This window comes from Dysidea avara, chromosome 4, assembly GCF_963678975.1.
Source record: "Dysidea avara chromosome 4, odDysAvar1.4, whole genome shotgun sequence".
In the NCBI taxonomy this organism is placed as follows: Eukaryota; Metazoa; Porifera; class Demospongiae; order Dictyoceratida; family Dysideidae; genus Dysidea; species Dysidea avara.
This window is the reverse complement of record NC_089275.1, coordinates 9,816,206-9,843,537: the sequence shown is the minus strand read 5'-3', so window position 1 is coordinate 9,843,537 and position 27,332 is coordinate 9,816,206. Positions and strand designations below refer to the sequence as shown.

Genomic DNA, 27,332 nt, shown 5'->3' with positions numbered 1-27,332 from the left:
ATTGAGTAAATACTCAGTTCATTAGTTGTAAGAAAAGTACACATACAACATAATAATATAAAGTGACTAGCCACTACATCATGTAAACAAATAGTTACATAACATAAACACTTCGTGTATACAGACCAACACACACAGAGGTGACAGTTGTGGATGATAGTGTTGGATCACACTCTAAGGATCTCTAAATTGTTCTTGTAACAGATTGCAATCCAGTCTGGTTGACTGACTGGCCACTGCACCTGGTTGATCTCTCCATCTGCAGAATATGCCAATATGGGCACATCTATTGGTCTTGGCATCTGTTGTATGTCCCATATCAATGCTTGGTGGTCATCAGCTACAGGTAAAGGGAATACATGTTCAATACTGCATCATAAGACACACTGAGCTTTTAACAAACGCACAACATATGTAGACAATTAATAGGTTTAACATTTTTTAGCACATAAAGTGTAAATGTAATATGTGATCTGCTGAGTGAAAACCCGACTTGTTTGCATAATTCTGTTTTAGGGCTAAACGCCATTGAAATACATTGGGTAAAAACACGTGCTACATAAATAATTTTATACAACATTTTAATCGCTTCAGTAAACGGTGAAGGAAGACTCCAATCAAATAATCTAATATAGCAGTGGATTTGTCTCTTCATGGAGAGTAAGAATATCTTTGTTTCATTTCTGTACCATGGAGCAAACATGAGTTATGTGTGTTTATTTACATTGAAGTTAAACGTAACTTTATCATCGCCGTTTTTAAGCTCGAACAGCCTTCTTACTTGATAGCATGGGTGTATTTAAGTTGAAAACTATACCTTGATGAAAGCCCCAGTTCATGGTGAATAGAATGGCACAAGTCACCCATTGCACTCCAGAGTTATGATCGATTAAATGAGTGCCTGTACATTTTTTCCGTATAAGCACTGTACAAATCGATTGTTTTGCTCTTGTTGTTGTCTATTGCTACAACTCCAAAACCATTTCCAGAAATGGCTGAAACTTTAATAACAGTCCATTGGTTTTTCCCTCTAGAAACAAAAAAGTCATAAAACAAGATTCGAGGAAAATGCAAACAATTCTGGTTTTTGCTCAGCGGATCACATGTATGGTACACATGACAAACATGCAGTCTCCCAAAACTACAGACCTGTGTTCCTTTCTATCTATTGCAGACTAGCAAGGTACTGATTTATGTAGCTAACTATCACTAGTTACAATTGTGGTGATAACAAACAATGAACTGACCAGCAGTACACACATGACAGGAGGAGTGTGGTGCCCATGTGATGCCATTGATGGGTGCCCGGTGGTTACCAAGTCTGGCCACTGGTACACTGGGTACTCTAACATCTAGTATGATAACCTGTAGTGTGATGATGATCAATACTAACACAGCTATACAACATCTACAGTTGGTACAGTATATCAACACAAACTAGTCCACAATGTACTAGTGTGTTACTTACTTCAGATTTTTCCATGGCAAATGTTGCTAGGTAATTGTGGTCCTGTTTGTTCCAGCTGAGTCTCAACAGTGGCAGCTGTTGTGGATCCTCGTATAAAATGGTGGAGTGCTCCAGACTCCTAGAGAATGAGAACGTTTACAATTATACAGTTAGTACCAATGTATGTCACTAAATGACACTACAGTACTCCCTCAATTATTTAACCTCCTTGATACCAAAATGTGTTCGGATAATCAAGGCCCATTCATAGAGCCCTTTTCAATTACTCTAATAGAAAGCACACATTAAAGGATAAAATACCGTATCGCCTTGAATTACGGCTGGTCTTGTATAAACGCCTGGTCCCGTTTAGTCGCCAGGGATATACAGCATCATAACAAAAGTAAACACCCGGGTCTCAAATAAACGTCTAGTGCAGTCATTATTTCTAACAATTCCGGGTGGTGGTATAAACATTGAAGTGAAGAACGGTTTATAGAGTTTCTTCTAAGCTTGAATCTGTGAAATATGCTGAGGGAAACATCCAGGAGAGTACAACACCAAGGTATGAAGTTGACCTGTGAATGCTGATCAGGTATATAAATGCCGGTCTTGTATAGTCGCCAGTCTCGTTTAGTAGCTGGGGTAAAAAGTTGCTTGAAAGAAATAAACGCCCAGGCCATAATTCGAGGCAATACGGTACTCTAATAAAACAATCATTTCTACTAGCTGTTCAGGTCGGATAATTGAGGGAACACTATACACGGAATACAACTACAATGGAAGTACATAATGGAATTACAGTAGACTACTCTAGTATGAAATATGGACATGAAGAGAGTTACATTATAAGCTAAACAAAGAGATTCGTAAATTAGGGCTGAGCGGTATTATCATTTTAACGATATGTCACGAAGTATCGATATCATGATATTTTGTTATAAACTATCGTGATACCATGCCTGTACATTTGTTATGTAGTACTAGGCTAAGAATCCTTGTAAGTGATAACCTAGTTACCCCTGCAGAGAGGTGTGAACATCATGACACAACCTCAAAGCATGTGTTACAATAACTGTTGCTGTAAACAAGGATGATAGTGGCTAGTTTGCTATCACCTATGAGGACTTCCTGCAGGAATGCTGAGCAATACACTATGTAGCACCAGCTATGATTGACTTATTTGTAAGTATCGTGAACTATTCAGTATCGTGAATAGTGGATTTAGTATCGATTGTGATACTAAAATGGCAGTATCACTCAACCCTATCGTAAACACCATAATTGTATGCCAACTAACAACAAGTACACATGTTAACTTGCCTCAAGTCAAACATTCTCACTGAGCCATCAGATCCAACTGAGGCAAACAAATTTCTACCTCCTCCAGCTCTGGTGAAGGCAATGTCATGTACCTGGTAAACAGTACAACATACAGTAACACACTATTGTTGTCTTGTACTATATACAACTATTTGTTTGATTTTACTACGTACATGTGTAGGGAATGATACAACTAGGATATCAGTAGCTTATAATAGTAACAGTCACTTACTTCTTTGTCATGAGCTATCAGTTGTGTCTTCACATTTCCTTGTACCCTCCCTATAACCTGACCAGTCTACACAACACACAGTACACATGACTTCACCAGTCTACACAACACACAGTACACATGACTTCATCAGTCTACACAACACACAGTACACATGACTTCATAACATTTACATGTATTACTTCTAGAACCAGGTGAGCGCCCACAGTTAGCTGAAGGCTGGATGTGGGCATATGCCTGGTTTACTGAAATTATTTTCTGAAAAATGTGTGCGTACATATGTTTGTATATTTTTTTGTCTTTCCGCACCCACATGACCAAAACTCGGTAAGCAAAAAAGCAGCCTGATGTGAGAAATGAAAGCCATGTAGCTCCGGTAATAAGCGTCCAGGCAAGTAAGCTTTAGTTTAATGTGGTTAATTCATGCCAGTTTGAAATATGGGTAAAGCAAATTGCTGAAGACATCATGAATGCCTTTCATAATAGGTTATGCAAGCGTAAAACAACTGAAAATGGTGTATCTAGCCTACCAAGAATAACAAAATTCTTTGAGGTGAAAGGGGGGCATGTCCCGTACTTACCGAAACTGAAATTAGGGGCAGCATTGAGGCTTTCTCTTAACAATATGTGTCAGAAAACAGACTATAAAACAGTTGAGAAGATACCTCTGTGCATAATTTGTAGTTAAAGTGGTTTGTTCGCATTACACTTCCTCAGTAGTGGCATAGAAACGTAATTACCAAATTAAATGATAATTTGCTAATTACAGAATACATTAAATAACAATTATCACACAGGGAATCCACTCATTTTCAGTGAAGCTAACAATACCATACAAACTAAATTATATACATGGTTGATTATTTACCTGTTTAGCTAGCAAATCAAAAAGTTTGCAGACATTTGTTTTAATTCATGACACAAATGCTAGCAGGAACAGGCTTGTCCAACACATTTCGATTTAAAAACCAGTAAAATGAAATTAATTATTGTGTACTGCTCAAAATGGCCTAAACCAACCCGGTGTACTCCAAACATTTTGTACTGGCATTTCGGGGGCACGTAATAAAAGGCGTAATAATCCACAACATGTGATAGATACCTCAGATTCCAGACCAGATTTGGAAAGAGCAGTAAATAGTGATTAAATGAGCTATAGCAGACAGAAATCAGAGGAAATTTAAACACATCATATAAAATCTGAAATTTTGAAAATCACTTATTTTTACTATGGCAAAAATGAATGGCGGATATGTGGAAGGGAATGCTCTGAAGCTATTCGATGTCTTGACACTCATTAACCTTCACTACATTAGTGTTACCAAGGAGCTAATAAGCACCGACAGCCCAGGCAATTACTGCTCTCTCTATAAGGACATGTGGCTACAAAGGCAGTTCACAAAAGATACAACACAGCTACAGCCCACTGTATATCCTGCGTGTTACGCTCCTTTGTGCCTTGCAGCTCTTATGAGCTCCTGGTGTTACAATGAAACAAAAGTATTGTTAATTAGTTCTGCAGGTTAGTTTGTGAAAATTATAGTGCTTCTGTGATTAAGCACAACAATGTCCAGCTTTTGTTACAGCCCACTTATAACTTCATTCACATGTGGCAATTTTACATGGCACTACACATTTTTTTTTCTACATGGGTAAAGCTAACTTCACATGTCAACAAAACTAAAATCTTATGTAAGTGCACAAAAGCCACACTCCAGAGAATTTCATGGCCACACATGTGCAACACATGAGAAATGCACCCAAACACATACTGTATGTCAAGAGTTCAAAATATAACATACATTTGGTACTATTTACTAACCTGTAGTTCCCAGATGGTACAAGTAGTGTCAATACTGGAAGTGCCCAAAATGTTAATGTCTGTCTCATTCCAGTCAAATGATGTCAGTGGAGCACAATACTCTGAACTCTTGTTCTGTAGTAAACAATCAGGTTATGTTGACAAGAGAACAACAATAATAAATATTAAAATTAGACATCTACCCAATGTGATGAATGTACACACAATATGATAGTGCTAGTTACCTACTAAACAACATTACTGAACTGGGGATATGCTTTAAATGATTAATTGTATGTAAAGCCCTATACGTATATCACATACATTATTTAGTAGACACTCTTGTCTGGCTTCATTGTTAGATACTCTCCATATTCTCAAGTAATCACCAGATGTGGCCAGTAAATCAGCTTGTGATCCAGTCTGTGGATACAACATTCACGCATGAAAACGTTAACATACGTGCATGTACTGTACTATTAAATTTGTGAAGAAAAGAAAAAACACAAACAGATTGTTTTACATATTTGGTAGCTCTATATATGTAGGCACCAAGAACTACAAGATCACTATCTAGAAACCATCTCCACTGCAACTTGCAGCATTTGTGAGTTACTTAGTGCAATATATTTAAACTACCACACCAGATTGATACCACCTAACATTTACTATAGAAGTGTATTGTAAGGGAGGTAGCATGTGAACTGATACAAATAATTGTACATAAGCCTATGTTTTGAGAAGAAAGTAATTAAAAATATTGGTAAATACAAGCCAATACTCAGGGAAGCCAGTCTCAAATGAATTAAACTCATCTATTTATAAGCTGGCTGGACAGGGAAATTCGCGATAATTGCATTGTCGCTGGGGCTTTGCTCCGTCAACCTGGTCCTGGTTAATGAGGGGCTCTGCCCCAGGGGATTGGTAGTTCCAATGAGTGAGACTCTGCTCTACTACATTGGACGGCATGAGGAGGAGACTCTGCTCCATGGTATGGGCTGATGCAGTGAGGAGGTTCTGTTCTCGGCAAGAAGCACTGCCACCATTGTTGTCACAAACAAAGCTGCACCCATGAGTCAGAGCATGAGTCATCACAACTAGCATCCTTGCTCCATGTGTGGAGGAATGATGACAAACCACTCTCTGCTCATGACAAGTTGGCAGAGAATTCAACAGTTATCGCCAACATTTAACTGAGAAAACTAGCACGGTGCTGACGTCACTTCCTTTTTTATTGATCCTATGAATACTTGCTGAAATAAGGAAAACTAAGTCAAACACAATGATATGTGATCCGAGCATTCTGAAATTAAGTTTGCTTGTTGTAACATAGATTTTTACAGATTGTAGGTCTGGAAAACATTTTTGATTTTTAATCAAGTGTTGTAAGTGTATTATGTGCCTTCACTTGCAGTCACATAATAAATTGCTGTCAATCTACTAGGTGAAATCTACCTCGAGCTTGTGTCTTTCACAACTTGCAATACAAAAGCTGACACAATATTCTATAACTTAAGGGTACGCTACTACAGCACCGCTCAAATGCAACGTCGTCTCGGGAGAGTTTGAGTGATGAAAAAACCTTGCTTATTAAAGGATGTGGCACCCGTTATTCATCCTGTTTCGATTACTCACAAGCAAACAGGTGCCACACCCTTTAATTAATGAGTTTTTAAGAACATGCACTCTCACGAGATGACCATTTGAGTGGTGCCGTAGTATGAATAAGATTACAGGTATGTTGTACATATATAGCTACAGTTATCAGCCATGGATAACAGCTGCACATTTAACTTATTCATGTCACAGCTTGTATAACTCTGGCATGTATGATGGACATTTTAGTACCACATAAGAAGAGATAGTCAATTAGTAACTGTTACTCATAAACACTTACACTAAACTCCTACAACATGTTTATATAAACCATAGTGCACCATAGGATATACCTAATAAGGAAAAATAGGATCACACAGTTCCTTATTTGGCAATATTCTACACTACACATTTACTATAAATAGCCACAACAACTTGGCTTGATAAGAAGCAGAAAGACAAGAAAGGAAACTCAACCTTCAGAGGAAGAAATACAATAGGAGCAGGATCCTGACAAGTTGTACAGTGGAACTTATTGGACTATAGCTCAATAAAAAGCTTCTAGTAACTGTCTTCATTCTACTCTAACTGATCTACCAGACATTACCAACTACAACAACAGTTATGAACATCATTACACAACTTGTCATACTGACACTGTCACTACTACTGGTCAATGCTATTCAAGTGCAGTATTGTACCAACCTCTACAAGAACTTCAAACACAACTGTGCTCCATCAATGATCACCATTAAGAACTGTTGCGGACTGACTGAACTCAATACTCATAAACCAAATCATGCACCATCTGGAGTGTACAAGATGATAAAAGGAACATTTGCTAGTTTTGCTGATGTCTACTGTGACATGTCCACTGATAGCGGAGGATGGATCGTAATAGCAAGAAACAAGAAGGCTAGTACAGTGGACTTTAATAAGGACTGGATTGACTACGAAGAAGGATTTGGAGACTTGAAAACTGAATTCTGGTATGGTCTGGATGCTATTCACTGTCTAACATATAGTGGCCAATGGGAGATGAGAGTGGATTATCAAAAGAATGACAAGACCTGGTCCTACCTCCACTACAATCAGTTCAGTGTAGGAAGTGCCAGTGAAGAATACCCACTGACTGTTGGAGGGTTTACTGGAGAAGGTAGTGATGTGCTCAAGCACCACAATGGATACAAGTTCAGCACTAGAGATAATGACAATGATATCTGGTCAGGTGGTAACAAAAACTGTGCAGCTACTTTTAAGAGTGGATAGTGGCACTATAACTGTTATGTAATCAACGCCAACTCACAACCACCTAATGTAAATGTTGGTGTACTATTCACTGAAATGAAGATCCGTCCCAAGGATTGCATCACTCACTAATTCATACTCACTCTTCATTGTGACAGATACAACACTACACATATCACTATACACATATCACTATACACATCACATAGTTACTCTAGTATAATTGTGTGATACATGTACACTGTACAATTGCTACAATATTTTTGATTACATTAATTATATTTACAGCTGTAGTAGATATCTATACAAAAACAGCCAAGCTGTGAAAAAGGATGCAGTCTCCAAAAAAAACAGGGTGAAAAAAGATGTGAAATCCAAGGCGGTGGCCAAGAAATGGCTGTGATGGTAGGTTAGTGGTAAAATTTTTAATAACGACAATTCAGGTGAATTTGTGTTGCCTTCTCCTAGATCACTACTTTTGGGACTTTTGTAGTAGTTTGGGACTTAGCATGGACATTTTAGCTTGGGACTTTTGATTTATAGGGACTTTTGTAGTAGGGCAGGCAAATTACCAACACAATGTGTTTGTCCAGTGTGTAGGTAAAAGCTTCTTTCACACTTAATCTGAATGACATTTTACCTCATTACTGCTGTAGAAAATAAACAATGTAATTGCCTGAAAAGTGATAATATTACTGGCATCATGCAGATACCGTAGTTTATACTGAGGAACTGTGTGTGCAATTGCTTGACCTGGTACAACTATTTCACTAATCCTGTTTACATCCTTTCACACTAGATCTATCATACATTACCTTAACGATAGAACAATGTTTAAACACCTGCATGGGGTTTTGTACAATTGTCACTACAACATTAGTGCATAGCATACTGAAACTGTGCTATGTGTACACCTCCTGTCATGTAGGTACTACCTTAGCTTGCATGTAGTTTAACTAACGCTGCATGTTCATTATTTCATTATACATACATAGGTAAAAAGGACGATATAAGGATCATGCACTAACATGCATGCTATACACACACACACTATAATATTTATGCTTGGCCCAGTTCCCAATGTATATATTATTAATTGTCCTGCATGCAAAGCAGGTACCAATGCTTTTTTACACATGTTGAAGGCACTGGTAGGGAAGTTTCACTGAGCTACATTCCTGTCAAAACCACAGACAAAACAAACCTCATAATATATTTAGAAAGTAACATCACCATGCATGCTATATAGCTACATGGTGTTTATTGCTTGGTATCTGTTTCCGGCATTAAAATGCTTATAGTCCTGCACGTAGGGCAGGTACCAATACCATAGTTTACACTGAAGAACTGTGTGTGCATGCAATTGCTTGACCTGGCACAATTATTCCACTAACCCTACTTACGTCCTTTCACTCTAGATTTAGATCTGCTTCAAGGATCATACATTACCTCAAAAGTTATAATTACTGACAGTGATAATGTTTAAATACCTGCAAGGGGTTTTGTATGGCAAGAGGAATATAGCTATGTGTCACTACAACATTACAACTCAAAGTGCATAGCATTGGGCAAGTTCTGAAACTTTGCTTGCCATGCAGTCAAGGCTTTAAATTATACACAAGTTCATTTCTTTTTGTTGACAGTAAAGTACTCCTTTTTGTTAACAGTAAGGTAAAGTAAAACGTTATGTAGAAACTGAGACTGTGCTACGTATGTGTACACTACCTGTCATGTAGGTATTGCCCGTAGTTAAAACATGGCATAAGGATCATGGACTATCAACATGCAAGCTACACAAACACTAATTTTTAAAAAGTGACATCATGCATGCTACATAGCTACTTGGTATTAATGCTTGGTCTCTGTTTCCGGCATGCTTATAGTCCTGCATGTAGGGCAGGTACCAATGCTAGTAATGTATATATTTAACTAAGGCTTCGGTTTTGTAATAATGTAATTATGCATAGTTATTGTGATTTTGTAATTGATGAAATATTTTCCAATTCTCTAATTATGTTGCTATGCATTATTTAGGAAGCGCATTTCAAACAAACTGCTTTCAACATACAGAAATGTCTTCTCAACTGTTTTATAGTTTGTCTATAGTGTTTTTCCCCACAAATTCTCTTTACAAAACCTCAAGGCTACTCTTCATTTTCGTACGTGTACATAGGTACATGCCCCTTTCGAGTCGAAGAGATATGCATTTCCTAGTAGCCTAAGAGGCCTGCTACAGTGTTTTCAGTAGTTAAATACATGAAGAACACAATGGAAAGATAGTTCACGAAGTTTGTAGAGTCGCTACACCCGTATTTCAAACCGGTGAAAAGAAACTGCCTCAGTGCAAACCTTGCCTATGTTCAAGTTTAATACAGGCTTCATTTAGTATTTAATTTTCATAGGCTGACTGCTTTTGCCACTAAAAGGATTTGCTCACGTGGGTGGTGCAAACATACTGTAGATATGTAGATATTAGGTAGATAGATAGATAGGTTTTTACGAAAACAATTTCAGTAAACCAGGTGTGCGTCCACATTTTGGCTGGCTGCGGGGGCACGCCTGGTTTAACAAGTAGTGAAACTGTAGGTATGAATGATGGTATGCTGTACACTGTTACAACATAGCTTAGTGGGTAAATCCATATTATTTTTGATCAATTCACAATGACAGGGTTGTACCACAAAAGGACAAGCCTGTTAATGTACCAACATGGTATTTCAAAAGCAAAACAAAATACAAAACATATCCTACTTTGGCATTGAACGAAACAATTGCCATCGTAGTGGTTTCCCACTGAGCTACGTACGTTGTAAAACCATCATTAATATTTCTTGTTTAACTACTTTTATTGCTTGGATCCTTACTTCATATGTGACTGAATTTGACAAAACAAGGCTTCGACGCACAAAGCTTTGTTAGGAGATATGGCGATTTTAAGGAATCATTGTGTAATAACTTCCCAGTGCCTACAGCTGTGCAAACAAAATTTGCACCAATTGTTCATCTGTTCACTAGCTATCACTGAGTGGGTGTATACATTTCTGATACCCAAGATTTGCCCTGTTTTGAGCAGCTTTTTTCGAGCGGGTAATAATATCACAGATGGTAGTAATAGGGTGGGAGGGTGGGGGTGGACGGTGGTCTTAATATACGGGTATAAAATGGAGTAAGAAGACGATTGGAATCCAGAGGCCAAGTTTGGGCCCTCCATGGCCCTCCATGGCCCTCAAATTACTCCAAATTGACTGAGAACACTATTGGCGAGCTCTCTGTGAAGTCCCAGCTCACCACACACCATTATCACAAAGCCATGGCCATTTAATGGTGCCAATCTCATACTCGTGGCTTTGACAGGGTCGGAAGAAAGCTGCTACAGAAACCAGACTTGTCAGTGCTGAAGGAAGTACAGTGTGAAATATGATAGTGTATTAGACCAGCAATCCATTTCTGGTAAAATCGTAAGTTTGATTTTGTGTGTGTGGAAGCCTTGTTATGTGAAATCTGGTCACATTTAATATTATGAGAGGCATCACGTGAGCTCACGTGATCTAACAACGATACAGATTGCTCGTTTGGCTACCTCTTGCTATTCCCTGTGTTCCATGGGTTGGTATTAAAGTGTGGCCCTGTTTTCAAGCGTCAATTGGTAAGTTACACTTTATATGGGCTATAATGTATTCATATGTGACTGAATTTGACAAAACAAGGCTTCGACGCACAAAGCTTTGTTAGGAGATATGGCGATTTTAAGGAATCATTGTGTAATAACTTCCCAGTGCCTACAGCTGTGCAAACAAAATTTGCACCAATTGTTCATCTGTTCACTAGCTATCACTGAGTGGGTGTATACATTTCTGATACCCAAGATTTGCCCTGTTTTGAGCAGCTTTTTTCGAGCGGGTAATAATATCACAGATGGTAGTAATAGGGTGGGAGGGTGGGGGTGGATGGTGGTCTTAATATACGGGTATAAAATGGAGTAAGAAGACGATTGGAATCCAGAGGCCAAGTTTGGGCCCTCCATGGCCCTCCATGGCCCTCAAATTACTCCAAATTGACTGAGAACACTATTGGCGAGCTCTCTGTGAAGTCCCAGCTCACCACACACCATTATCACAAAGCCATGGCCATTTAATGGTGCCAATCTCACACTCGTGGCTTTGACAGGGTCGGAAGAAAGCTGCTACAGAAACCAGACTTGTCAGTGCTGAAGGAAGTACAGTGTGAAATATGATAGTGTATTAGACCAGCAATCCATTTCTGGTAAAATCGTAAGTTTGATTTTGTGTGTGTGGAAGCCTTGTTATGTGAAATCCGGTCACATATAGTGTGTTTAAACCAGGCGCACACCTGGTTCCTGAAATTGGTTGTGTAATTGCCATCTTTTGTATTGCTTCAGAGCATGGTGTCTATACGACAACAGTGTGGCATTATTAGGCCTTTAATTTTGGACATGTCCCTAATTTGTGGACAGCAATCACATACTATGGGACCAAACTTCTTTGCATAAGAACTAACACAATATTCAGTGACCAGCTGAGCAGGCAATATAAAAGCCAAGGTGATGCTACAATTTCTACTGTACAAGATGTCTTAACAAGTTGACTACACACACTAGTACCTGATCTGGTATCCATTGTATCTTAGTGGTGGGGTAGGGGTGATCAAAAACAGACCTCAAACAGAAGTGTCCCTGTTCCTCATCCAACTGAACTATCTGTACCTGTACAGTTAAACAGCCAGTACACTAACACATCCATACACATAATGTACATAATTATGTATGTGTACGTACAAATATTTTGGGTATGTCATTTTCATGGATTTTTGCAGTTTATTTTTGAGGGTCATTCGTTTTTCACATGGTTACCTATTGTATAGCAATTCTGATAATTTCTACTTTCAAGAACAAAACTTTCAGACAACCAAAACAACCACAAAATTCGTGAAAATTATGTCCCTCAAAAAGTTGTACATATACGCAGTAACCAGCTGTAGACACACACACTACTATATACTAGGGCTGATATTTGAGTACTCTCTAGTGATAATGATTGACTACTCATGAATATTAGCTACTTGCAGCCATACACATAATGACATGTTTTATATGCAGACCAAAGCAATTTTTATAAGTCATGAAAATATTCTACCATATTAAATGCCACACATTCATACTTCAGTGGTACCACAATCGATTTCAAAAATAAGGGCTTAAACATTGTTTTCGAGCATCAGCTAACAAGTGGTGGATGATTTTGAATAGTCGCTGCATTGATTTTGGAACTCAAGTATAGTGGAACCTCAGTTATCCGAACCCCTTGGGACCAGGGGTGGTCCATAAGTCTGAAAAGTCCACATCTATGAAACTGTGTATAAATAACCTCAAAATAGCATAAAGAAAAAATTTTAAAATGCCAGTATGTTCAACTATTCTAATAGAACAGTCACTACTCTAATAGAGCAGTCATTTCCGTAGTTCGGTTAATCAAGAATCCGGATAAGTGGAGTACGGAGAACTGAGGTTCCACTGTAGTACCAATTTTACTATCCAAGTACCTCAACAAGTACCTGAGTATTTGCATTTGTTTCAACCCTATTGTATAATAACACACCGTATTTACAGTACTCGCAACGCTTAATACCTAAGTTCCAAAATCAATGCAGTGACTATTCAAAATCATCCACCACTTGTTAGTTGATGTTCAAAAACAATGTTTAAGCCCTTATTTTTGAACTCAAGTGTGGCTACTATTAAATGAAATACAGTAGAATATTTTCACGACTTAAAAAATTGCTATAGTCTGTTATAAAACACAGGGGCAGATCCAGGAGCTGGCAAGGGGAGGGGCACAAACAGGCTAAGTTGTAGGTGGTTGGGGAGAGCCAGATTATCTTGTTAGTTGCTGCATTTTTGAAGCAGTAAATAATTACCTCTTAGCAGTGTCTCACTGTTGATTATTGTAATTTTGGCCTTTGCAGATGGTTGTGAAGTCTTAAAAGCTGTTTAAAAGGCTCTGAATATCTTTAACAACATCAACACTATAATTATTTTAGAGGTGCTTAGTATGCACAAAGGTGCTGGATGACAATCTCACTGCTCTCATAGCTAGTTTCACTTTGGTTCACTTTGGTTTCAAGTGAATTTGCAATAAACGCAAGTAAAATGTGCATATTTCCATGAGTTTTATAAACTGATCTTGACCTGAAATAAATTTTAGCATTTAAACAGACTCTGAAATATGGCTGGTTCCTCCATGAGGTGAGGGGGATTTGTCCCAAATGTTCCATCCTGGATCCGCCATTGAAACATGCCATTATTTGTATGGCTGCAAGTAGCTAATCATTATCACTAGAGAGTACTCAAATATCAGCCCTAATATATAGTGTGTGTGTCTACAGCTGGTTATTGCACATGTACAACTTTTTGAGAGACAAATAATTTTCAAATAAAATTTGCAGAATTTTAAATTCTGCAAATTTATTTGCACAGAATTCACAGTGTCACTTGTTGGCAAACATCAATGAGCTATGCCACGTGATCTTAATGAGTAGACTACTTGAGTACCAATTTTACTACCCAAGTACCCGAGTAATTGCAGTATTGTTTCAGCCCTATTGTATACTATACCATATTAGGGGTGGGTGGGTGGTATTTAGACTATGGTACACCTCATTTAGAGGGTTACTAAATCACTTAGTCACCTGACATGCTCATTTAGTCACCTACACATGTTCATTTAGTAACCCGCCCTCAGGCAATTTTGTACGTGAAAATAATTATAACACAAAAGGTGCACTAGAGTACTTGATAATACTGTAATACAATTCTTCTCCGTGTTCTGCGAATAATTCTGGACAAATAGTAGACTAAGCGGCGTAACTACTGTAGCTCTAGCCGTTACTCTGGTTACCGGTCGAATAATTATTTTTGTGTGTGCTGTAAGGACTTCAGGAAAAAACCGTTCTGCTGTTCTGCATTGCTCTTTCACCCCACCCTAATGCTCTGGTTATAAAGGTATGTACTTTAAACCATAGTCTAAATAAGTTAGACACTGCGACCAACGGGAACTAAGCGATTTAGTAACCCCTCTGGCCCTTAGTAATGCCCTTGCTGCGCTCGGGACGCTACAGCCTCGGGCCATTGGGGTTACTAAATCGCTTAGTTCCCTCGGTCTTGGTGTCTAACTATTATATAGCAACAACACAATACATTTGTCTCATTTCAGCAATATCAAGAATGTTACCACAGCTTTTACCATTGATGCATGTATGCGAAGCATTGACCGCTTTTCTGGACTCAAAACACTAGTTTTTAGTTCTATTGGTGACCCTCTCTGATGTCAACGAGGTGGTAGATCAGTAATGAAGAATTAAGATAATCTAAAGCAATCAAACACTCTAATATAACAGTCAGTTTAGGATATTCCTAACACCTTTTGGGATTATGTGAACACACAATGGATCCTCAGTTAATTGAACATCCTAGAATTGTTTATCAGGATCTTTTGACTGAGGTGCAAGGAGTCCAGCCTGGATAAGCCGAGGGCCGCTCTTCCACTCGGAGACCCTGTCTGCTCTTTATTGCAGTGGGCAGGGAATTCGGGACGTTTACTGAGTGCTCAAAGTAGGCGAGTGCTTGAATACATTAGCATGGAATTACAGTGGAACCTCTCTTAACAAATTCCCCAAATTAAGGACACAAAAGAAAAAACTTCCATAATAAGGACAAAAATGTTGGTCCCAACAGGTCTGGTTAATACAAACTTTACCACTGAAAGAGGAAAACCTCTATATTACATCAAAGTGACCAAAAATTCTGGGTCCAAAAAAGTCCATAATAGAGAGGTTCCACTGACTCAAGTGAATTTGTTCACATAAATAAAGCACATCGATTATTATAAAGAGTTCCACTCATGTACTCTAACAGAACACATACTTATGTACTACAGTGTAATGCACTATAGTTGGGTCATGTTCACCTGAGTGCTTTCTTGTTACATGTACATACGTAAGCTAACTTCCCAAACATTTAGTAGCATATGAAGCCCTTTAAACACCTGAACTGTTTATCAAAAAGTGGTTTGATATGGGCAACAACAAGTGAGTTACAACACCTTACAAATATTCCATACATTTAGTAGTATAGACGATTCGGGTGCGCAAACATGTTCACAACATAAAACATACTTGCTCCATTACAAACCATTGGGAGTGAAGTCATGTTCACCTCTTTGATACGACTATATTTGGTGAGGGCTCAGGTGAACGTGAACTGACTAAGGTGATGAAACACTCTCATTGAACAGTTATTACATGGATAATTGAGAATTTCAGGTAACTGAACCTTGTAAAACCAAACACTGTGACCGTAACAAGAAATCAAAAACCCTTAACCTCTTTAATGTAATTTTTATTATACGATACACATAGTTATTAGGCTGTAATTCTGTAATTACTCGTTACTAACTTCTGGCCACTGATACAGGATACTATGGATATATTTGTGGTGATACACCAACACTGTAAAGTTTTTTTAGAAATTTAAAACAAGGCTGTATAGCATATATTATACTGGAATAACTCCAAAGCAGATTTTTCCCACATGGGCAAAAGTTGCAGGAAAGGATAAATCCTGGAAGACTGTTACATCACCATAATACTATTATTCCAGGGTAGTTAGAAAAGACGGATATGATCGGACACGGACACGGACACGGATGCAGACATGGACATTTTCAAAAGCACTTTTAAATTTATATACACGTAACAGTTATTTTTCGTACCTAACGTTGTTTTTACAACAGTCTTCGTTTCCAGACCTGGGCGTTGATCTTTTCATAGCACTTTTCCATTTATAAATGCACATGCGAAGGACTAGACCAGCACTCCCCGCAGAATTCCAAAGACCACATAGTGCTGTACACATGCTCTAAAGTCTAATACAGGGTTATATAATTGTAGAGATTGGCTTGTTTGCCCCATGCAACTTAGCTTAGCAGGCCAAATCCACAATCTTATGCCTTTTAGTATAAGGCACAGGTACTTATACCAAGCGTTGAGGGTTTCAAGGACCTGGCCTACGAGATTAGGTTGGGACATGCCAGCTTAATCTCTATACGTCCTAGTGTGTATGAAGTGTTTCTAGAGCACGTGTGCAACACTATAATAATTATTATTATGGTCTTTAGAGTGCTAGTCTATCCTAAGCACGTGTGCTTATAAATGTATAAGTGCTATGACAAGACCGACACATTGATCTGGAAGCAAAGACTGCTGTAAAAACAATGTTAGGTATGAAAAATAACTGTTTGTATATGTAAGTGTTATTTAACAAGTTGATGTTGTGCTACTTCTAAAAACCAGGCGCCATGCAGCTAGCTAACTCATCTGGAATAACTATAGACAGTATATACTACTATGAATTAACCAACTATGTATTACTACTTTACAATAGGGTAGTTTGGGTTGTGCAATAATATAATTAGCTATTTCTCGTATTTCGTAATTCATGAAATATTTGTAATTCGTTCAATTACGTTGCTATGCACTGCTAAGGAAGCGTTTGTTAAATAAACCACTTTAACCAACATATTACGCACAAAACTATCTTCTAAACTGTTTTATAGTGTGACTAATGTGTTTTTTCCCACAAATTCTCTCGACAAAGCCTCAAAGCTACTCTTCATTTTCGTTCGCGTACGTAAGGGATACGCCCCCTTTCAACTCGAAGCGATAGGCTATTCCTGGCAGTGTACGAGGCCTGCACCGTTGTTTTTCAGTTGCTAAATGCCTGAAAACCTCAAGGGGAAGGTAGTCTGAGGAAAGTCACCACACCCGTATTTCAGTCCGCTGAAAAGAAACCACCTCAGAGCAAAGTTCACCTGTGCAGAAGTTTAATACAGACTTCATTTCACTTTTACTTCTTACGTAAAAGCTGCTTTTATCGTTATTAAACGATTTTGCTCATGTGGGTGCGTACGGACAAACATAGGTAGATAGGTACACACACACACACTTTTACGAAAACAATTTCAGTAAACCAGGCGCACGCCCACAGCCGGCCTTCGGCCGGCTGTGGGCGTGCGCCTGGTTTAAAAATATCCGTGTCTACGTCCGTGTCCGACTGTATCCGCCTTTTCCAACTACCCGTTATTCCACATGTTGCTACATACACACTAGTATATTAATTAAATAATAATGAAGTAGTAATAAAAAGTGATGAACGACAGTATTACAGCATAGCTCGGTGGGAAAATCCCTAACTTGGCATTGAACAAAATCATTGTTATAACATGCCAATGTAGGGATTTTCCCACTGAGTTATGCTGTAATGCCATCATTATCTCTTGTTTTACAACTTTTTATCACTTGGATCCCTACTTCATTTTCTAAATTTTAAATATATGCCCTAGTTTGTTAGGTTTTTTTTTTTTTGTTGTTATAGCATACAGCTAGCTATACACGTGTGACTGTTCTATACATTAGGATGACTGCTGTATTAGAGTATCTCGAATCAGCCTTTCAACTAGAGGGTGTGTCACTATTTCATTGTGCAAACATTATGAACACAGATAGCCAATAATAACGGGGTGTGTCAACATGATAGATTGTTAAGAGGTGTGGTCTGACTGGTCTCAGTGTTTGATTGTTATAAATCAACCAAGATCACATTATTAAATGGGTGTGGCATTGAACCTATCATGAAGTTACAGGTATCTACCAAGCCCAAGCACTTCAATAAGTTTGCAGCATCTAAATATGCTGTTTAAGGAAAATGTTGATAGGAAAAATTAACACCTCAATATGGTTTCATTACATGGAGAAGGAAGAAGACTAGCCTGATGGAAGATAAAAGGAAAGACAAGGCGCAGAAGGCACACACTTGTTGGAACCCCAAAGGCAAATCCTATGGTGAGTTTGTTATTGTGGCATAAAATGGTGGCCGTGCGCTGCTTCGCTTGGACTCCAGCCTGACCTCCAGGCAGGCAGGCAGGCAGGCAGGCAGGCAGGCAGGCAGGCAGGCAGGCAGGCAGGCAGGCAGGCAGGCAGGCAGGCAGGCAGGCACGCAGGCAGGCAGGCAGACTAAAATCCAAGTTTTAGCAATTTTGAAAAGAAAATCATAATCTGTATATCTAGCTGCCTATGCCTGTTTTAATGCAGTATTTGATGCTAGATGGACTAATATTATTCCATAAAGGTGATTTTCATTGCATAAGATGTCTCTAAGATGATTTTTTGAAGGTGGCATTTTAGGCGGCGTGTGTCATTTTTGAGGGGATCCCTACTTAAACAGTACTATCATACTGTTTGATATGTACAACTGATTGGCCAACTACAAATTCATATTTGCCAAAAAAACTGATGTACTACAACAATTTTATCTCGGCGAAACACCAGCAACAACCAACAATGGCTTTTCTAGTGTTAGTACTTACTATATATTTATATTGCACTTTACTACAGTACATACTTAAAGTAAACACATTACATGTGTAGATAGAGAACAACAGATTATAGAAGTCACATCACCCAAGTATTCCATGACCACATTAACAAGACCGTCTCATTTCAGTTACCATGTCAAGTAGGTCCCAACATAGCTAAGGTGTACTTTATGACCTCACCACCTCATTTTAGTGACCATGTCGACTTCATTAATAAGGCCATGGCCGTACATACTTCTTAATCCTAAAGGTGGCCTTTATTTAATAGGCTTTGGCCCCACCTTTGGGTCATGAATAATTATCTGCTAAGCAACTAAGATCAAACAAACCTTACAACATACAGTAATTCTAAAATACTACAATAACACGGTAGTTTTCCAAACTGTTGTTGTGAAAACATTGCTCAATGACACACAATATCCCCGTATAATAAACAATTGTATGAAATAGTTTTCGGTACTATGTTACACATGTAAGTATGTATGTACCATAGTGTCCCTATGACATATCAATGTAATTCATATAACAAGTGTTCAATACTTTATTGTGTCATCAACACTACCATACAAAGGGAAACTTTTTTGAGGAGTTTGGCAAATGGCCAAAAATTCACGGGTGTATCCATTCACTGAACTGGAATACTGGACTGGACTACTGGACTGGCATATTTTTGGTTTTTGCACATTCTGTGGTTTATAATTTATTGAGTCTTGTAAGCCAAGGGTCCTGAGGGAACCTACAGCCCACTACTAAATGCTGAATATGAGCAGCAGAGTATGTGATAACTGTCTTAATAATTTCGCTGTGATTTAATATGTCCTACAACACTTATTCCCTACCCTGGTGTACAGTAATGCTGTAGGGAATGTATATCAGCAGTAGTTAACCAGCGATCAACTTGCCAGTTGACAAGATATCCTTAGTGTGAGCTCAAGGAGCAAGCTATATATAGTATAGCCTTGCGTGGCAAGACCTTTACTTCTGGAGAAAGGCTTACCAATGAGAAATTTTTTCAGCGTGTGCTTAATTATAATCGTTGCGTCCCGCGGCACTGAAAACAAGTCCATCCATGCTAGCTCAATTCCTGAGCTCACGCTAAGGATATCTGAAGGATATTGTCAACTGGCAAGATGATCGCTGGTTAACTACTGCTGATATACATTCCCTACAGCATTACTGTACACCAGGGTAGGGAATAAGTGTTGTAGGACATAATCATAGTGAAAATATTAAAAGACAGCTATCGCATACTCTACTGCTCATATTCAGCATTTAGTAGTGGGCTATAGGTTCCCTCAGGACCCTTGACTTGTGAGACTCAATACATTTTAACCACAGAACGTGCAAAAACCAAAAATATACCAGTCCAGTATTCCAGTCCAGTGAATGGATGCACCCAAAAATTCACCCATCCAGACACCAGATTGTACCACAGACAAATACTCTGCAAGTCACAGGAGGTACAGTGTATCACATGACAACAAAATCACAATACTAAAGTATAGGTGAGAAGGAATGACATCCACTACTCTCAAAAGAACTACCACCAGAAACCTGGCCACAACAGCAAGAATCGTGTAAAAAGCTCTCTATTAATTTTACAATTTCTTTTCACCAAAGGCTACCTGTACAGTACAGTAGCATAAAACTCAGCTAAAAATTAATACAAAAATAAATTTCATAGAAACCCTGTTGGGGTTGGTCTGAAGACATTTTTAAGCTTGGTTATGCCTAACCAATACTGCCAAGCTGTTATGAAGGAATATACCACTTTAAGAGTGGGTGTTCAGGCGCCGCTCAAGGTTCAACTCGCATAATGCCTTGGGCAATATCATGGGAAAGCGGTTTGCCAATGAGACTAAGCTTTGACTTGTTATATTAAGCGAAATAAAAGTTTTGTATTGCGGTACTCATTTTGTAGTGGTTGCTAAGCTTAGTATACTTGCTAAGATAGACTAGTTGGTTGTTAGTAAAGGATAATGAGGCACAAAATAATTGTTTCCCGCAAAATGATTGTTTGGGCAATCGTGGATGCATATTTCTACCCACCACTAATCAGCCTTTGAACAGACCACGGAATGGTAAAACTACTACAGCTACGTTGAAATAGGTTAGTAACTTACAGTCCTAAGTGCTTAACTTAATATAATAACTCATTTACTGTCCCAACAGCAAAGTCAGTTGCCTTAACTCAGTACTAAAATGATAACAATATAAACTCCATCCCACAATCGCAAGTTTTACAACATTGCACGTTGAAGCATAGTAACGTATTAGTGACGTTTTAACGTATGGACAATGTTCTGATGGCTATTAGTCCACACTATTAAAACCATGATCGATCTTCAGATGCTGGTGTAAAAAATACAAATGGGATGAGTTCTCGTTAGTTCTTTCACCTATTAGGTGAGTGCGCCACAAGTGGTATATATCACTTATACTATGGCTGCTTGGGATTTGCTGATATATAAAGGCTTTGGGTGTATATATCAGCAACAGCTGTAGTATAACTATTAAAAAGGTGAGGCTGGTTTTGGGTGGATATTTTTGGGTAAGAAAGCCCAAATCTCCATGATCCCGAATATACGTACAGTACTACCATACAATATGATAACCTGGTTGTTGTGGCCATGTCAAGTTTGTAGGTACTGTAAGAATAGCATACTGTATATTTGTAGTCATAGTAACAGCATTACAGTAACCTCAAAGTAAACACCCCTGCCTGTGTGATAGTTATACATGATGTTACATTTATCATGTGTGGGGAACTCAGACCAAACAGTTACCCCACAAACACACACATAAAAGGACACAGATGTCAAATGTATGATCACACAGGTTAATTGAATACAATTTGAAATAAACAAAGTAAAATGAAATTTAACACTTTGCATTCAGAAATTACTGGATATTGTATATTGGACCCTGAAATGAATATATCTAGAGGGAGATGACCAAACCACACATCAGAGAAAATTACTCAACACAAACTATTAGACAAAATTTGATAATACATACAATTCGACTTGGCATTCAACTCAGATATTTGACAGGAGTTAAATCAGTGGATATTACGGCCTACAGGATATTCACTGGATAATTTACTGGATAAATTAGATGGTAAAATAATCACCTTTAGATCAAACACTTAGAGAATCAACCAAAGGAGATTGGTCAAGCATTTTGATTGAACCAAACGACCACAAAACTAGGATTTCAATGAAATTTGTGTGTACATTTGTAGGCAGATTTACGACCATCTAAGTCACAGGTCAATTCATGCAAGTCAGTGGTAGAAATTCCTACCCACAGTCTTACTAAGTCACAGGTCAAAGATTGGAAAAGGCTTAGTTACAGGTCACAGCAAAATCTTTGTGGGTCAAATCTTTGACCGCGGTCACAGATCTACCTACACGGCATACCTATGTGACAACTCATTAAAGTCACTGAGTATGCAAGTTTAATTCAAGTCAACTTGGTTCTTAGTCGTACTTTATTTTCAAATTTTCTCGGGTGTGTAAAGAAAGTTGTTTTCGTCAGGCTGGTATTCAAGCCCCACACTGTGTTTGCCAACCAGTGATGTATGCAACACCCACCATTAGCCTGAACTCATGTATGCACCCAAATTAAAAACACAGGCTAGGGGACAATATACATTCATATTACAATATATTATAGATCTACACTTAGAGTATATCTGTAGTCTACCTTATTACTGTAGTCTTCAATAAAACTGCCTACTGCTATCCTAAAACGACGGTCAGGTCTGACACTCCAACTCATTCCATACAATGGCCACGGTGCGGAGTAGCGATAGATCTCCTTCTTCTTGTGTTCTGAACTGCTGCCACTTGGCGGGCTAACACCATGTTGCTGCTGTTGCTGTTGTTGTCTAGCGGTGGCCATCAGCATACTATCTTATTTCTTTAAGTAAACTTGAGTGCGACTACGGTATGACATCTTCCAACTAAAGCTCACCAAAGCAACATCACGTGATCTTTACGAAAGTCGGAAGATGTTACACATGTGAGAGCCAATTATTCTGTTAACGCTATCGGTATCTAGGCCAATCTATTGTTCCTAGCGTAGAGATTGCAGTCTGGCAGCCCCGGATGAGCGAGTCCCGGTCCCAGAGACCTAGTAACGCCTAGTAGAGGATGACAGCACAAGTTAATGATATGATGAAGCACTGAAAACATTGTCCCCACCTACCACTGACACTGGCTGGCACTGAGTACCAGAATGGTCCAGCCATGCAGTACCATCAGCACTCATTCGGCAGCATAGTTGAAATCAGTGGCTGTAGCTCAGGATTGTTAACCCTGTTCAGTGTCATAAAACCATCAAGGCACAGTATCCATCATATAACTAAGAGTAGCCATGATTGTTCTCAGCTGGTTTCAGCATTGAAATGAGTCATGGTTACCGATCCCTAGCTATGAGTTGAGCACAGCAGTCATAACACAGTGTCAAGGGGGTGACACAATGTAGGAAGATATGTGACCATGGTCAAAACCACCAAATCCGTGCCAAATCAATGGTCAAGGATATTTCAAACCCACATTTGAAAAATACTGAAATATTGTCACTTAAGTCACAGGTCAAAGGCTCTTAGTCACAGATTACTGCAAAATTTTGGTGGGTCAATACTTTGATCATGGTCGCAGATCTACCTACAGCACGTACCTACACGACACCCCTTTGCAGTGTGTAATGTAATTCAGTAACTGCCTTACTGTAGTTTGTTGGTCTTGCATAGGTAGCAACCTGCCAAACCAGGCATCCAGAAATGATCATCTTTCACTGCATTGTAAATCTATACATAACTTCCATCCATGTACATACCTATGGCTTATCCTGTACCAAACTATACGCATTGATGATGCCATGCAAAAGGAATTTACTACATTCCATTACTGGGAACACCTGTTGTAGTTGTGCTGTAATGCAATCTTGACTTTAGTCATATGGTTTGGCTATTTGTAGGTTAATAGGTTAGGCTTATTCACATGCAATCGGTACAGTGAAATTTTGCAATCTGACAATTGTGTAGGGTGCACTACATCATAGGGAGACTTAGTAAACCGCTTGTGATGAATTGTGTCATGCATTCAATAGGACATGCATTGAGTAAGGGAACAACAAGTGAACATGTTTCATTGTGACAAAATTTATGCACCATCCATATAGTGGATGACTGCTGTATGAAGCATTTGTGTTTATGACAAAATGTGTATACATCCTTTATGTTTCAGTTTCATGGCCTTTACAATCTTTATATAACTGTCCATAATAGCAACAAAATCATTTTGAGCGTAAAGTATGAACTAGGATGAACAGTCAACGTCAAGAGATATTGGCTGGTGTGATAATTCTCTTGTTATGGATTAGATCAGTGAGTGTAGGTCAGAGTATTGATAGTGAATTTAGAAATAGTGGCCCAGTAGAATGCCCTAATGATACTAATGCTCTGTGTGTTAGTGACTACCTTCAGTTAGTGAGGTGTTTTAGGAATTTACCAGGAAATCATGAGAATATCAGCTTTGCTTTCTTCCCTACCAACCATGCCAGTTCACTATATGTCAGTGTGGAATACACCATTCAGTACACTGAGGATGTTATTGTAGGATCTGGGGACATACTGAATACCAGCAACTTTACTGAGGATTGGGTGTGGAGTAATACTGTTGTGTACATCTTGTTTCATCCTACCATATTCAAATATCTGTCAATTTATTATGGCAATGTTGATGAGAGAGTCAGTAGTGTCCAGCTCACGATACCCAGACTGTGCCCTGCTATCAACAAGGACAGGCTTATAGAACGGCTAACACAAATGGTAAGATGTATACCATATTGCACTTATAATTATAATTGTTGATTGTTGTTTTAATTTACTGTGATAGATATACCTTTATACCACTGGTGGGTAAATAGGTATACAGTATGACACACGAGCAATTCTGTTCTGGGAGGATGGGGTACCATAGCACAGCATTTTCATGTTTTTGGCATCAATTGTAAGCCATTTTGCCTTCAGATTAAAAAGGTTGCACCCAATACTATAGCCATTCATGCTGTGCCCTGTATGTCAGTTCTAGAATCTTCACTGGTACATGTTGTCATACTGAGCTCTCTATGTATACGACTGATGATGAATGTAAACAATAAATAAAATAAACAATTGTTTTGCACACACTTTGAAGTTTACTGTGTTCGTTGGTTGTCACAACTATGTTGTTAATGGCAAACATGTTTATTGTAATTGAGAGCATATAGAGAACAATGTAGTTCTTGCAATATCAATGTCAAATGCAATGTTAATTGCAGAGATTGTATCAATGCAGTTTTAAAGATTTACTATGTACTAAATTCAGTAGGTTTGGTGCTTGGAAATCTTCTGAGTTAAATTTCGACATGCTATAGATTTGTCCTTCAAAAATTGTTTCATATACATACACCAAACTTAATGTAACTGTACAGTAAGATAGTAACAAGCTGTATGTTAGAACAGATCATGTGCAGAAATATAATTATTCCTACTACATATACCAAGGGCAGTCCACATATGTACAGTAGCCTTCTCAGTCATTTTATATACCTCTTCAAGGAACACTTTTGTATTAACATTATTTAGAGCAATACATGCAGCGTACCGATGAAACGCACTAATTGTAATTGTGAACTGGTGTAATGTGTGAAAAAGGCTTGTTAGCCTAGCTTGTACTGAATAAAATCAAGACTCGTACGCTTACAGTATTGGACTGACATGTTTGTTTAATGTATTAATTTATGGAATATTACAATACTCCGTTTCATTTTAAATACATGGGATTTTAATGGGTTTTATTATGTAGATGAAACATTTTACTGTGAAAATGAGATGGGACACCAATGAGGAGGAGTATCGAGGTCGATCATTCAAAGTGGCTGATATTGATGATAAGTTAGGACAAGCAATGAAAATAATGATTGTCATTGTCTACCTGTTTGGCTACGTTGCACTCAGGGGAATCCCCTATGTTATGCAACACTTGGATATGAAAATTGAGAAGGCTATTAAAAATAAAGTAAACGTGTATGGGACAGTTTCTGTCATGGTCGTCTGCAACATTCATTCCGTAATTCTGATTGTCTTTTCATGCTATTCCTTTTATGTCTATTCATCTGGTTATTATCGCAACCACACATACAAATATTTTCACCACATGTTACCAATTTTCTATTTGGCAGATCCAATATTTACTTTCTTAGTGCTATTTTTTGGACTGTTTAGTGTAAAGTGGCGTAAATATAGAAGAAGAGGAGAATATTGCAATGCTGTGAAGAAGTACATAGTTTATGTTAGTTTTACACTAATAGCAGTATTGTATGCTATCCATATAATGTTCATCTTGTTGGCTCTCATTGCTGAGCCACTGTCAGTGTTATCATTCGGTCTGTTTGTGTCAGCAATGGTGGCTTATACCCACATGGCCATCAGCATAGTACTGCTGAGAATGGAGAGAATGTTTGTCAAAAACTATAGAAGAAAAAGAGAAGGAAAACGGAATCTGTTAACACTATTTCGTCAGGTGTTACATGGAATAAGAGTGTTGCTGTATTTCATTACTGTTTTCACTTTGACAATAATGATACGCTGGATATTGTTGAAATATCTCACCGCTGTTGAATACAGAAATGTTCTTACCAGTGTCTCAGTGTCAGGGTTAATAAGTATTGTAACTTTGTCCTTGAAATATTCACTCAAATGGTCGAAAGAGAATCATTCAATTTCCAGCACAACAGTAGAAAATGGCTACATTGAATTTGAAGATTCGCATGATCCAGAAGAAAACAATGCAGTTGTGGCAATACGAAAACTCGGTAATCGAAAATCTAAAGCATTTCGATTTTCCAAATTGCGGCCTTCTGATCATGTTTATGAAATGGAAGATCTTAGTCCACTCCAAAGTGATTAACAGTATTCATTGATTGCATAAACTGTATATATGTATTATATTCCATATGATGTTGTTCACTATAATGAATATGTACGTGAATGTGTTGTATTTGTAGAACAGTTTTGTCAGTGATAAAGAAAACTGTATTGTGTGTATAATGTAACAAATTGTATCCGCAAAGAATGATAATGTAACAAACCGAAATAATACTGTGGAACGTAGGGTCTAGAATTGAAGATAATGTAAGGCATGCCTTTATATGGTAAAATTTTCTTTGGTTTCAAGAGATGTACAT

General features: G+C 38.2%; 2 protein-coding genes across 4 annotated transcripts; one reads left to right on the top strand and one right to left on the bottom strand.

Moving 5' to 3' along the window:
* On the bottom strand, nucleotides 1-23,104 carry LOC136252491 (DDB1- and CUL4-associated factor 7-like). The gene is made up of 9 exons (XM_066044927.1): nucleotides 22,803-23,104; nucleotides 12,269-12,370; nucleotides 5,128-5,226; nucleotides 4,825-4,938; nucleotides 3,003-3,068; nucleotides 2,771-2,862; nucleotides 1,469-1,586; nucleotides 1,248-1,365; nucleotides 1-340 (listed from the first exon to the last, which is right to left on the bottom strand). The coding sequence occupies exons 1-9, from the start codon at nucleotides 23,004-23,006 to the stop codon at nucleotides 168-170; spliced, it is 1,086 nt and encodes a 361-aa protein (XP_065900999.1). The 5' UTR covers nucleotides 23,007-23,104; the 3' UTR covers nucleotides 1-167.
* On the top strand, nucleotides 23,066-27,236 carry LOC136252489 (uncharacterized). Of its 3 annotated transcripts, none has more exons than XM_066044923.1 (3): nucleotides 23,066-23,120; nucleotides 23,179-24,933; nucleotides 25,952-27,236. In XM_066044923.1, the coding sequence occupies exons 2-3, from the start codon at nucleotides 24,427-24,429 to the stop codon at nucleotides 27,053-27,055; spliced, it is 1,611 nt and encodes a 536-aa protein (XP_065900995.1). In that variant the 5' UTR covers nucleotides 23,066-23,120; nucleotides 23,179-24,426; the 3' UTR covers nucleotides 27,056-27,236. The 3 variants fall into 3 exon arrangements, with proteins under 3 accessions (XP_065900995.1, XP_065900996.1, XP_065900997.1); XM_066044924.1 differs by having other exon boundaries at nucleotides 23,160-24,933; XM_066044925.1 differs by having other exon boundaries at nucleotides 23,070-23,120; nucleotides 23,184-24,933.
* Nucleotides 27,237-27,332: the final 96 nt, after the last annotated feature.